The following is a 14,855-nucleotide window of genomic DNA, read 5'->3' on the forward strand; positions in this document are numbered from 1 at the left end:
AATCATCAGTAGGATGTTCCTTTAATGTGGGAAGTGACCTCCTTTACATCTTCTATAACTCTGTGATGGCCAGTGCTATTTTCTACACTGTGGTGTGCTGGGCTGGTAACATCACTTTGAGAAAGACCCACCAAAGCAACAAGCTAATTAAAAGGACGGGCTCAGTTATGGAACACACTTGGGACCCCCTGAAGGTAGTAGCACAGGAGAGAATTAAAGCAAAACTGAGTGCCATTATGAACATTATGCACATTTACTTTCTGGCACACTAACACTGAGGACCTTTAACCAATGAATCATTCAACAGAAGTGTGTCAACAAACGCTACTGGGACTCCTTTACACCAACAACAATATGCCTGTGACTGTGAAGGCAGAAGTGTTCTTTTCTTTCTTTTTAAAATTTTCTTCCTTTATAGTCATTCTGGTGTGGGTTCAAATAAAGTTCTATCTTTAATATATTATTAACATCATTATAATTACACCATTAATCAGTCAATTAAGGAATTGTTATGAATAACTGAATTAACAAAAAATTAAATAAATACAGAAATACCATTAATGTTTCATCCAAACCATAACACCCCAGTAATAATAATAAAAATGAATGAATTAGTCAATCAGTCATTTAATTAAACAGCTTATGATGACTCACTCAGTTACATTGACATGTGTTATCAATGTAGACTGTGCAATTCATACTTTTATGATAATAATAATAATAATACAACCCAATAAACCCAAATCTGTTGGTGATTGCTTAATTAGTTAATTAATTTGTTATCTTATGGATTATTTCTTAAATTATTTATTAAATAATTAAATATATTGATCAGATATGATTCTAGCAGCAAGTGTTCATTGTAACACCATCATTAATATAATCAAAGCAAAAGTAATAAAAACACAATTTAACAATAATAATGCTTATAAGGATATTACTACTGCTACTACTACTACTAATAATAATAAGAATAAACTTACTGAGCCAATTAATTTATGTACTATTCTCTTTGGCACTCAAATGTGTATTATTACAAATAGAATGAATTAAGTGACATGATTTAATAACTAATTAAAACCTCACTCATCACCATTATTATAATAATTATTACTATCCTACTACTTGTAACAGCATTTCCAATTTCTGCCTCATGAAAAAACGCAACATTGAACTAATAAAATTGCCAGCTATTACTCTAACTAGCAGTGCTCCTCTATGTTTCTGCACATTTAATCCTCTCACTGCTATCTTTGTGGTGGCTGCATGGAAGACGACAGATGAGTCCTGACTGGCCACAAGACTTCACAAACTCAGTGACAATTAATATGAAAATCAAACCTGCCTGTACACAGCAGAAGGATTTACAAGAGTCAAAATTAAGAAGGCATATGATGCATATTTAATCACACAGGAACACACTTGACTTACTAGGTGGTCGTGTTGTTAGTCTGGTAGTGGTGGTGACTGTTTCAGTGAGAACTGTGAAAAGAAAACAACACACCTTGAAAAGAATGAATCTTTTTTCAGGCACTAAAACACATCAAACTGTAAACTGCATAAATGTTAAGTATTTTAAAGACTCTTACTATTTTAGTATTTTAAACAGCTCTCTTACTATCAAAACAAAGAACCACATCATGATCAGCTAAAAGGTTAACGTATATGGGGCAGATTCCAGTGGCATCTATTACACTTAAGCCCTTCATATATATCTCACTCATTTTCACATCAGTCCATCTTACATAGTGAGTTTGTTTACTATCCTTCTATTTATCTAAACATATATTGTAGTACCCATAACAGCTATCTATACTATATTGTGTCTTTTCTAATCTATCTTTCTCTTTGTGGCGACCAGCAGCTAATGGATTTTACTCACTTAAATTATCCATAATTTTCAAGCCTACTGGACTTGTAGACTGCAGAAAAATCTAATTGTATTCTTAGTTTTATTGTGTCTTTCACGGAAAACACTATAAAAAAAGACTTTACATGTACAGCAGCAGGCTCCAAATGTAAAGCTCAAGCAGTCCAGGTGGAGGGAGCTGGAAGGAGTTGTTAGGAGGTGCTATTTGAGTGTTATTACTCACTTGCTGATATTTTTGTTTATCTAAACAGACCCAAACAAGCAAGTATGAATAAATAGAAGTGGATGGCGGAAGTGTGAGTGAGGACTGCCTGGTGCTCTGAATGTGAATGAAAACACCAAAGCTAATAAACACATCAATAAGACAACAACGTGAAGTGAACCTTCAATAAGTAACTTGTATCAAAGTAGACTTGTCCAAACAGAAATAACTGAGAAAAAGCCCACACACCAAAAAGTGACATGTAGATGCTTAGTGATTACTATATCATGCCTATAATACACACATTATATAGTAAACTACCAACTTAAACCTTTCCAGTTCCAAACCTGATTATCTCCAGCAATAACAAGCCTACAATTGCAACATAAATCTCAAGACATAACCCATCCCTGGAAAGAATGCCAACTAAGCTACATATACTCACGCCAGGCCAATTTGTATTTTTGATGTTGGAGAAAAAACAAAGCAACTCAAGAAAAACATATTCAAACATGGAAGCAACAAGCCAGATCCACAAAGAAACTAACAGAGAACCTTACTAAGTAATTAACCTTCGTGTCACAGAGCACAGTCAAGGTATGTTTACTGAGCAAATCACTAAGTAAATAACATTAATGTTAAGTAACCCCCTTCACAGTCAACTTAAATGCATTGAACCTAAACAGTGCCACTTTACTAATCAAATAATCTTATTTTATGTGTGGTCACTGTCACAAATAGCTTTACTGGGCAAGGCAACTTTCTTCTTGTATTTTTCATAGTGCACAGAAAAATGAGTAAGGGAGAAGTGGAGTGTGGGATTTGAATGGCTTCTTTAAGGAAGTAAGTTGGACTTCACGTTTTGCACTCTGGCAGTTTGCGAGATGCTGACCGTGTTGTCAGCTTGTCTGTTGTGTTCATCCAAAGGCAAATGTTACTGCTAATTGTTATGTCATTTCAGTCCATCTTATTGTAATATAGTGCTCTCAGGCTGTCGTTCAGTCACTTTTTCAGCAAAATTATCAGGCAGTGCAAATCAGCAAGTACCACCATTGACTCCACACACAGTACCAGTAGACTGTCTAATTCAGTCTCACTTTCTCAGAGTTGCTGATACAAGTCTGAGAGATCCACATCTGACAATCACACTGGATTACAAATTTACTTCATATCTAGGAATGTACTTTATATAAGGATGATTTGGAGACCATGACACCTATATTACTGAGGTACCATCAACTGCATCAACAACCAGCAGGCTGTGACAGAGTCACTCACCTTTTGTTTGTCCTTCCTGGCTTCTGGAAGAATTTTTACTCTTTTTGGTGTTTAAAACGTCCATTCCATGTTCTCCTTTTGATAAAAAATAAAAAAGCAAACAAATTAATAAAGACATGACTGAATTAACGAGTGAGTAAATAAACAAACAAACAAGTTCAGACCACAACAATTAGTAGATATATAGATTAGATTTGATGACACACAATGAATTTAGCAATGGCACACACTACTGAGTCACTTAAAATGTAAGATAGACTTTAGACATGAAGACATGATATAGGTAGATAGACAGACAGATAGAAAAGGCAATATGCAGATATAACTCCTTATATAACACCTTCCCCATGCTCAAAGCTCTTCACAAATATTCAAAAGAATGCTGAGCACTGGTAGTATCCATCCATCCATTATCCAACCTGCTATATCCTAACTACAGGGTCATGGGGTCTGCTGGAGCCAATCCCAGCCAACACAGGGCGCAAGGCAGAAAACAAACCCCGGGCAGGGCAGGGCGCCAGCCCACCGCAGTTACTGGTAGTATGTCTTCACAGATCATCAAGGGGGATTCCAACATTATGTGAGTGTTGATGCATCCCTGTGCTCAAAGCTTTATGGGATCCCCCCCAACTCTCTGGTGGAATGTCACTGCATTGACTTTAAAAGATCACCAACAGTGTTTTGGTTCCACTTCAAACATTGTCGATGACAATAAAGAAATCATATAGTCTGTGATAGTGTGTAGCACCAAAAGCACAAGGATAGGGACAGACCAAGAGAACAGGTAAATATTTTGGTTTAATTTAAATCCCTTCCTTAACAAATTGTCTTTTAAAAGAATTGAGTATGCCAATCTGATTACTTTAGGGAAGCCATTTCAATGTCTGAGTGCATTAGAGCTGAAGGCTTTTGTCATTCATAGAATATAGGTTAGGGTTAGTTTAGACACAACATTATATTCAACCTCAGTGGACTTCAGTGGGGAGACAGGATTGTACTATAGCAGGAGTCTACTGATGTAACCCAGTGCAAGGCTATTTAAAGCTTTATAGGTTAACAATAGGATTTTGTATTCAATCTGATAAGACACAGGGAGACAGTGGAGGTAGAAAAAGAATAGGCTTTACGTGTTCAAGGCTGAGGGTCAGAGTTTTGAATCAGCTGCAGCAGAGATAATAGACTACAACAGACAGTGAGCACTACAGAGTTACAGAGGTCAATGTCGAGTGTGATGACAGCATGGACAACTTTCTCAGTATCAGAATGGGATATAAATTAGGAGACATGGAATATGTCGAGGAGGTGGAAATAAGAAGCCTTTTTTCCTAATGTGTTTTATGTGAGTGAATAAGAAAATAAATGCATAATTCCAACAGAATTATCTAGAGTGAATGAAAAATAATTTCCTTAGGCTGGGATTTAGTGCCAATTGACATGAATTGTGTTTTGTTGTAGTTAAATCTTGCTCTATATAGCATTCAACTCATGAGCTGAGGGATCGCTAATCCACTTTTAACACTGAAATAGATATGAGTATCGTCAACATAAAAATGATACTCCGGTGCAAAGTAATGAGTAATATTTCCAAGGAAAAGTATGTAGATACAGAAAAGCAAAGGGCTAAGAACACAGCCTTGGAGAATTCCTTTCGTGATTTGGTGCTAAACTTAACCCACTGTTTTCAAGAATAACAAACTCTTGGCCTTCAATTGGATGAGACTTAAACCACTGGAGGGCTGTGCCAGAGATACCAGAGATGCCCGCCATTATAGGTAATAAAACATTGTGATTGACTGTATCAAATGCTGCACTGTGGTCTAATAGAATTAATCTGCTTCTCTTTTGACCAGAGTCTGCTCTCATAAGTAAACCGTAGCTTACTAAACAGAGCTGTGGTATGCTCCTCAAGCCACACGCTCTTCTCTGTAAAAAAAATTATTTCAACTTTCTTTAAGGATTGTTATATTCTTGAGTTTTGCTGCCCTTTCCATCTGGATTTGGATTCTGATTTTGTTTCACTTTCCTTGTGGCTTTTTAATGAAGGTTCATCTCTTGCTGTTGGTAATTTCTCTGAGAACTTGTGGTTGCTGCCTGATTTACAAAGTGTTTTGATGATTTTTAACACTGTGTACACCTCATTTTAAGCACCTTCGACTGTCTCCTCAGAAACTTTACATCAGTGACATTTGCTGGTGTTTAATGTAGAGATGTGCTGCCTGAGCTTACCTTGGAATTCCCTACATTATTTGATAGCCTGATTGGACTCTGCTGACTTTTTGTAATCTTACACTCTATTTCTGCACTGAAATCAACAATTAGACATCTGTTTGCCTCCAATTAGCTACAAACTGAAGCCTGCCTGGCCCTACTAATTCTTTTTTGTATGTCTTATATTGTTATCTTCAATATTTTATTGGATCAAATGGCTTTGTCGCCACCTGCCCACCCTTCAGCTCTGTGGTATAATTCAGGATAACATTCCATGTAAGCAGTCGGCTAATGCCACAGTAGACTATGGTGAAATGCTGGCCTCTGTGGGCATGCTCATACTTTCTATGACCATATGAAGTCTAAGGGAGATGCACTGACTACAAAATGGAATGTACATTATGACAGAAATAATCAGAATATAAGTTAAATATACAGCCTAAGATTTCTATCTAATTATATGTTGTACATAAACAGATAAATAGGACTGCATTAGTCACAGAGCTCCAAGTGTAAGGCACTATATGTAATAAAGACTAATTCAGTCAAACTTTATCTTACACAGTGCCACCACAAAGCACAGTCAAGGTTGGATTTAGCCAAGTACTCTAAAAAAGTCAGGCCTGAAGGGGCCTCTATTATTTGTATCTATCTGTTATAGTTTTACAGTACTTGCATATTTTTACGTTCTAATTTTTAAACCTCCATATCTTGGCACAAACTTGCAAGGCTTAATCGTAGACTCTGTTAACACTTGTCTTGCTTGTAAAGCTTCCCATACGTTTGGGCCTCATTACGTCTATGTCCGGAGTACAAGCATACAGACCAACAATAGCATAAAAAGGCAACACACGGAAAAGCATAAAAATACATCAGTTAAGCCTATAAATATGCAAATTTAAGGTCAAGATGACCTGAAAGAGTTGGTAATCACATCTAAAAATAAGACACATAAATATGCATTGACATCCTGCCTTGCAATGAATTAAAGTCCTTCTTATCAAACCTTAGTCAGTGCTCTTTGGCCATCAGTCATATGCTACTGCAATTTCTACATTTGTAGCAGGGCTTCAATGAAATGTACTTCAAAGACACCATCTTAGTCAAAAGGCTTATTAGACACTTAGGTCAAAAGAGCAGGCTCATCTGGCTAACACTTTTGTTTTCTGTGTGGACTGCAGACTTGTGTTCATGCCCTAGGGCCTAGTGAGGTCAGCTCACAATAGGAGGAAAGCTGTGTGAACAAAAACCAGCCTTACATTAGACCTCATATTGTTATTCTCCAAATTAGTCACTCAATACTTAGCAAATATTTTAAAATATAGAACAAAATAATATTTTTATGGTTGGATATTATGGGTTGATATTTTTCTTTTCTGAGAGTGTACATGTTCCATGTGCAGTAAAATAAAAGCAGATACCCCAACCGGCCACAAGAACCGCTGCGTCCAATCCACTAAGACGAAAACAAAAAATTTATGTATACATTTATGTATACTATTTAGGCACCATTTTTCTTATCTAATTTTAGTTTGCTTTTCTTGGCATGCAATTACTTCTTTGGCAGCTTGTAAAACACTTTTAGCTACAGTACATGGTTTGTGAAAATGAGCTATAGAAATAGATGTTGTTGCTGTTGTAAAATGAGTTGTAACTGTTTCTTACATTGTACAGTAGCTTTCATCTGGTTAATGTGTATTAACATGCTGTATTTTCCTTGAAGCCCTGCTGCCACCAGAGGGCAGTGTAACTCCAGCAGCTCTGTGTCAATTACAGTTTGGTGCTTAGTATAAGATTTAGAGCACTCTTAAAAATCACTTTCTTTTCACAAAACATAAAGTTCAAAATGTCATTATATTTCACAGATATATTAATGTATACTTACAAGTACATCAATTCCATCCTAAAAAATACTGTATGGCCTTACTGTATGGATTTACTTTTGAAAAGTTTATTGTTAAATAGCTACCTGTTTCACAGTCAGAAAAAACTGCACTCATTGCGAAAGACTTTTTTGTCTTCCAATAAAATGAGAAAAATGTATGTTTTGTAAAAGAATATGGGCATCTAAAGGTACAGTAAATTGTTGAAAAACATTTTGGTAGTAATGATAAAACATTTTGAAAAGCAGGAAAATAATCAAATGATTAATATCAAATATAAGCTACAACTGAGGGATAACGTACTGGGGCAAAATGAATGCTGTTTAATTTTCTTTCTGTTCGCAGGTTGTTTTCTTCCTTTGCTCATCCATTCCCTTACATCTGTATGTTTTGTGCAGGACTAGCTATCGTTTGAACCGAATCAGCATTAAGCATCTTCTTCATTGGCACAACAGTGAAGAGAATGTTATCAATTCAATAAAAACATTAGCCTCACATCTACACAATTTTGTAAAAATATCATTCATTTTTTTCAGAGTGCTGTTTAATCCTTGTACTGGATGACAATGCACATGCTATGTGAAGAAAATGTGCATTATAAAAACAAGCACACATACTAAATTCCCATTATTTCTTGGTCATTTCAGGGCTAATTACTGTCATCCTTACTAACTCGAAGCATGTCATATGGCTTGCAAGTGGTAAGTTTTGTGTCACCCGGGGTCCGCTGGCCACTGCTATGGTCTGGGCTCCTGAAATTTGATAAGTTTAATAGTCAGGTAATTCACACGACAGTCCAATGATGGCACCACTCTGCTAGTACAAAGTATAATACTAAATATCTTTCTCCTTTGCTGGCCAGCCGGCCTTCAAAGGATTCACTACTTGTACCTGTTGTTATAAGTTATAGTCACAGGCCAAATAAATAATTGAGAGGTGATGGAATTTACAGCACAGGCAGCATTTTGGTCAACATAGCTTTGTTTTAGATTAGTGGCAGACTTGATATTGGAGAGTCCAAATTGGTAGATACCAAATGCGGAAAGGCCATAGTCAATTTCCATCAAGGTTTGCCCATTTCATATTGTTTTATGTGAAGAAAAAATAATGAGAAGTGAAATAAAGTGAAGTTTTTAGCCCCAAGATCTGACCTAGAGGAAACAACTTCATACAATTGGCGGGGATTTTTTTATTTAGTTTTACGTAGTCCGGAATTATTCAGAACCATCACTCGAGTATAGTGAACTGCAACTGTTCAGTGTGAATTGTGCTTGACAACAATAAATCTAATGATTGTAAAAAAAACCACAGGCATCTGTTTGGCAATAAGCAGGAATCATCTTACAGGTAATCAATCAAAAATAATGCTGTTATGATGAACACTGAAACAGTGAGTACTCAGAGGAAAAAGTATAAGAAGTGCTTAAAATGGAGTTTTTCAGATTTTTTTAAGCCCAAACTTTTGATATTTCTTGTCTTCATGACTGAACTGAATAAACAATTTAAAATGAATGGATCAGTGGCTATTTGTATCTGCTTTACTCAAACAATGGATATCAAACATTACTCTTGTTTCAAAATACTCATACTAGCTATTGAAAAAGAAATTTCTATTCATTTTGATAGATTTTATTATTCCTTGATAATCACCAACTGAACACTAGTGACAAAAGGAAAAGAATTCTGTTGCTACAAAAGTTTGTTTTACTGATCAGTGTAAGTCGAGATCTCGAAAGGTAGAAGCCTACTTTAGGTATCATATAGTGCCTTTCAAATTTCTTTCTGTGTCTACCTAAATAACTATAGAGTTTTATTTTACTGGAGTCACTCCACGCCTATCTATCTATCTATCTATCTATCTATCTATCTATCTATCTATCTATCTATCTATCTATCTATCTATCTATCCATCTATCTATTACATAGTGCCTTTCAAATATCTCTATGTATCTGCCTAAATATCTATACAGTGCTTTTTACATGTACTTATCTATTATATAGTGCCTTTCACATCTATTCATCTAAATACACATATAGCGTCATTTTGTATTCGTCCATCAATCTATCATTTCATTTTTATGGAGCCCAAGGCTTTAATTCTCAAATGCAGACAAAACCTCAGACACTCCCTAAGTAATCTGTGGTATGATTAATTTTTCAATAAGACATGTGAAACAACATTCATCATTGTCTCACGCATAAATGTGCAGCCTTTCTTCTTTGCCCAGGTGAATGATGTGTGTCCTCGGGCAGACAGTTGAGGTTAGCCATATCAGACTGCAGACTATGATTCAGAAATTAGGTTTGGAAGGACATATTTTTTTAATTTTTTGATAAAAGACAAGGTGTTGCCCTGTAGACCGAACTTAAGCCCACATAAATGTGTCAAAAATTACAGTACATTGGCGTTGTCGGCAGTTTACATATGTGCTGATTAGCGTCTTTATGGAGCACCACAAATTCTTGTAAACCACAAGTAAGTTGTGATCAACTGGCAAAGGCAGCACATTTGTCTACACAAAATGTGTGCAAAAAGAAATTGCCTTGGAATGCAGTGAGTACTTGTGCAAGTGTAAACACCTGATGTCACATGTCACCTTCCATGTGAGGCTTCATGAAGAGATGCAAAACAAAACTAAATGAGCCATCCTCTCTCCAGTCGCTCCTGAGAATATCCATTGACATCTGTGTTGTCAAGTCTTTCAGGTCACACCATTCTATGTGTTCAACTACCCAGTTCATGCTTTTCACATTCAAAAATACACTGTAAAATCCAGAATTTCAATGTGTATTGTTGTTGAAAGGACTGCACCTAACTTTACTGTAGTCTTTCTACTAATCTTGATTTAGTACTGCGAGTGGACCACACAACACTTCAGTGGCACAGAGGACTGAAAAGAAAGCAGATGGTCGTGCGTAACTGAGGGCAGAATTAGCTGAAAAATGTATAATATAATTGATCTCAAGTGTGTTACAGTGTGGAGCTAAGAAGATAATACTGCTGTATTGATAAACTGGAAACTTTCCCAGTCTTTGAGGAGGCACTGAATCAAAACTGTGCATTTCCATGTAAATCAAGACACAGACAGACAGACAGATAGACAGACACATACCATATAACATAGATGTCTGTCAAAAGATTTGGACAGTGAGGTAATCAGAGGCCTACTATTTTTTCTTTGTATGGTACAGGACTCTACTACACAGCAACACAGATACAGGGGAGGAATAAGCAAAGGGACGGCATAACCTGAACTGCAAAACCACACCCAATAATTTTGGTCTCTTCCGTAAATGCACAATTTTTGCTGAGCGAGTGCCATTGTCTTTCAGCTACTCTTTACCATACTTGCCCTCCGGTGGCTCTTCTCCAGCTGCCAGCTAAAACACGTACCAACGGCCTATTATGTGGCCCCCAACACCTCCCTACAGGTCAGACAACAGGAGGTGCTAGGGTGCTAAGCACTTTGAGCTACTGTTTGTATGAAAATGTGCTATATAAATAAATGTTGTTGTTGTTGTAGTGATAAACCCAAACCCCAACACTGGTATGCAGTGACCCCACTGAACACCCAGGGCATTGGTAAGTGAATATCTGAAAAGTGAAGCATGGGACACATGGATGACGTGCCTATTTAGTAAATCCAACGAGGGATGTCTGGTGCTCTGCCACATCGTCTACTTTTGTTTGTATCACGTTGCACGTGTATAGGTGGACACATGAATTTGTTTGAATACTTTCACAATGAACTATTACATACCACAGGCATACACATAATAGACAGAAAGTCGATCTCAGTGAACAACTCCTGCTTCCTGAACTTTTCTTTCCTGATCACTATTTGCCACTTTCCATTACTAGCTCTTGCTATCATCTCACAACTTTTTAAAGAACCCTGTCTAGGTTATGGTGGGTTTCAGGGCACGGATGACCCATAACATGAACAGAAGAAGACGAACAGTAAAACAGCTGGATGGACAGAAAACACACAATGTGGGCACTACTGCATAAAGAGGCCATGCGTACTGTTATTCACACAAGTGAGTTTTTAAGGGGTGGAAACTTTTTCTCCCAGCCATTTAAAAAAAAAAACTGTTTAGAGTAGGTGATTTAGCAGAGGAGTTAAAAGTGTAAATTGTAAAAATAAAGGCACAAGTTCATCTCCAAATGGCACAGCCATCCTCAGCAGCAGAGTGGATGAACACACGTCTTAGTGCTCACCCAAACAGTTTATCAGCCTCAGAGTTTACAAAATGGTTCAGGAGGTCCCTATTAAACATGTAAAATGAGTCGGGGTGGCACTCATCATGCAATGTTCTGCTATAAAAAAGTTGAATAAATGCATTACCTAACTTAACCTAGCAGGGTTAAATAAGTTTACTAAATTGATAAAGCAAATAATTCTGATTCACTAATGACAATAAACTGCCCTGGCGTCCCTGTGGCCAACTGTGGTTAACTGGTGACCTAAAAGGCTTGGTTCTGTAGGTGGGAGAGGCAAAGGTCTCGTACAGCACACTTTAGTGAGGAGAGCCACATACTGCTTACACATATTTACTACTAAGCTATGATAATTTACAGTTGCGGTATGGTAAACAATCAAACAGAGCAAAGCAGGTGCAGGAAATGGATGAGCAGCTGGAAATTATGCATTTATCAACATCTTTCTAGGAATCCTGCAAGAATATTGTACGATATGGACAATCACTGCAATTATAATTGTTATTTATTCAAAGCTAATCGCTCTTAACACAATTATCACATTGATGAAAAATGAGCCTATTATATAAAACAACTGCCAAGAAACAGAAGCAGTTAAATAGAAAGCAAAAGATCATCTCGTGTTCCATCTATCTAGTCACTTGAGTGAAAAAACAACAAGCTGTCTAAAATGGAGGAGTTAGGGATTTAAGGATCCAAACCAAAGAGACAAACACACAGTGGAGGAGGAGGAAGAGGACAGACGTAAACACACATGGACAGACCAAAACAAGACACCGGAAAGAAGGTCAACGAGAAAAGCCCAGCAAAGATGGAGGGAAGGTAACAACAGTAACCTTAAAAAGTCATCATCACCAGGAGAGTGAACAATAAGTGTGTTATGACTGTGAAAGGCGGAAAACAAAAGGATAAGAAATAAGATTTTAAACATCTAGCAGAACCCTGACTTCCCACAAATAAAGGGTTTTGTGAATCTCTAAAATATGATACATACATGAATATATATATATATAATTATACATGTTTATAGAATACTCATGTGAAATATTTGAAAAACAATGTGTTCATTTATTGTTTCGTTAATATCCCATTCAGATTTAAGTTTCTAGTCATACCTTTATGTCCTACTGTACATCAAAATGCTTTTTATTTCGCCTAATTTTTAATAATACACATAACATAAAAAAATGCAACCGGTTGTTTTATTTGGATAGGGTAGCAGAAAATATATGTGTTGGACGGTAATAACAGCAGAATCCACAGCGCGTTTTTAAATCTGCAGTGTTAAAACACAGTCTCCCAAGGTTGAGATATTTGGGATTAATAAAGTATCTATCTATCTATCTATCTATCTATCTATCTATCTATCTATCTATCTATCTATCTATCTAAATTTTATTACAATAGGTGAATAAAATATGACCGTCAGTATTTTGCAATTTTAACTTTACTTAATATGGTGCCCTTTAATAACTTTATTGATCATTTTGGAGATGCTCTCCGGTCACCAACTCCTTGCTGCTCACTGCTATTCACAATAGAAGTTCCTACTGAAATGCAAATCCACAGTTTCAAATCTTGCACAGCATCCGTACATTTAAGGCATCCTTGTTTGATTCTGAAGCTGCTTTAAACGGTTTTTCAGTGAGCCATTCATGTACTTGGCTTTAAAATTAATGCGATTTGCACAAATGGACGCCGAGATTTCCGCCTTCTGCATGTTAAGTCTTAGCGAAGACCAACGAGGATGCCTGTGTGTCGGTATGAACGTTTATATTATACAGCGGCGCTCTCGGTCTGTCTTTTTACACTATAAAGCCTTTATCTACTTAGGACTGACTATCTAACTTCTGTTTTTATTTTTTAAAGAACTGTTAGTTGTGAACTCCTGGGTGCACCTGCCGCATTTTTCCAAGGTGCGCTGCCTTGACTGCGCTCCCCGGGCCGCCCGTTCCTCCCCGCCGTCAACGTGTTACCACGGGTCACCCACCGTCCAGCCGGCCCTGCTGTCGTTACCTGGCTGTCGCTTGCTCTCCTGAAGTCCGTGTCTCTCTCTGTCCCAGACGCGTATTCCTCTAGCGGTTCGCTCGTTCTCCTTCAGGCGCACTTTTTGTATCCCGGACTCGTGGAGGTGTGTGATGTCTGACTGATCTTGAAGGAATGTGGCTTGCTTTCCCGTTTTATTATTCGTTTTTTTTTTCTTTCTCTCCGGCTTTCCCGACAAGTCTAAACAGCCCGTTTTGCAGGGGCTGTGCGCTTAAAGCCTCGCCCAGTTCTTTAGGAACCAGTCACACAAAGTGAGGGAAAGAAAAAAAAAATCTGCCCCCGGGACACAAAACTTTTACCTTCCTAAATTACCTTCCTGTGCGTCTTGAGGTGATGTTCATGACGAGACAAACAAACAGTAAAATGATGCCGCCCCCTCGACGCGCACCCACGACCGTGCCACGCGCGTTGCTCACACGCAGGGCAGGGCAGGGCCGGACGGGACACCCCGCGGTCACACTCGCCGATGCCCCTCGGCTGCACAACGCGGCGTTTGTTTAGTAAACACGTTTAAGAGCCGCTTCACGCAGCCATCGTTTGCGATAGATCACTGCTTTGATTTTTGCTCACAACTTTATATTCCGCTTTCCAAAACTGAAACTGTACAGAAATGTTCATCTGTGAACCCGAAAAGCTGAAATTTAATATTAAACTGTAACACTCATCACGTTACGGGCGCACCTGCCACTTTTTTGATTTCTACTACGATGCTGGGATGGGGAAGTCTTAACCATGATGGCCTTGTGTCACATTTACCTGCGCAGTGTCCCTTACTGCAAGCCGGGCATGATGATATATATACAAGATCTTTAAAAATTAAATCTGACACAAAAAATGTCCCTTACATAAAGTACACTGTTGCTAGATGAATATAATTACAATTAGTTCAATAAGTGAAATAACTAAGGTACAGTAATCTGTTCACCTATTTAAATTTAAATTTTCAGGTTCATAGTAAACTTGAGCGTATCCGAGACGCAAAGCAGGAGCAAACCCTGAATAAGACCCCAGGACATCTGTGCATATTGATTTATTCCTATTTCATGTATTTATTCATTGCTCTCTTTAGCAAATTGTATTGTATTTTTATATAAAAATGTGCTTTAGAAATAAGTATTGTTGTTATTATCACACAATCACTCACAC

At 37.4% G+C, this 14,855-nt stretch overlaps 1 protein-coding gene across 1 annotated transcript in view; it reads right to left on the minus strand.

The window, feature by feature from the left end:
• The window catches only part of col17a1b (collagen, type XVII, alpha 1b), a 71,271-nt gene extending 57,351 nt beyond the window's left edge, over nt 1-13,920 (minus strand). Inside the window, exons 1-3 of the mRNA XM_039734411.1 lie at nt 13,680-13,920; nt 3,351-3,425; nt 1,432-1,482 (exon numbers count right to left, since the gene is read on the minus strand). Of these exons, the coding sequence (XP_039590345.1) occupies nt 1,432-1,482; nt 3,351-3,414 (115 nt within the window). The 5' untranslated portion in view covers nt 3,415-3,425; nt 13,680-13,920. The remainder of the gene's footprint in view (nt 1-1,431; nt 1,483-3,350; nt 3,426-13,679) is intronic.
• Between the last annotated feature and the right edge of the window lie 935 nt (nt 13,921-14,855).

Source organism: Polypterus senegalus, chromosome 1 (genome assembly GCF_016835505.1).
Source record: "Polypterus senegalus isolate Bchr_013 chromosome 1, ASM1683550v1, whole genome shotgun sequence".
NCBI lineage: Eukaryota > Metazoa > Chordata > Cladistia > Polypteriformes > Polypteridae > Polypterus > Polypterus senegalus.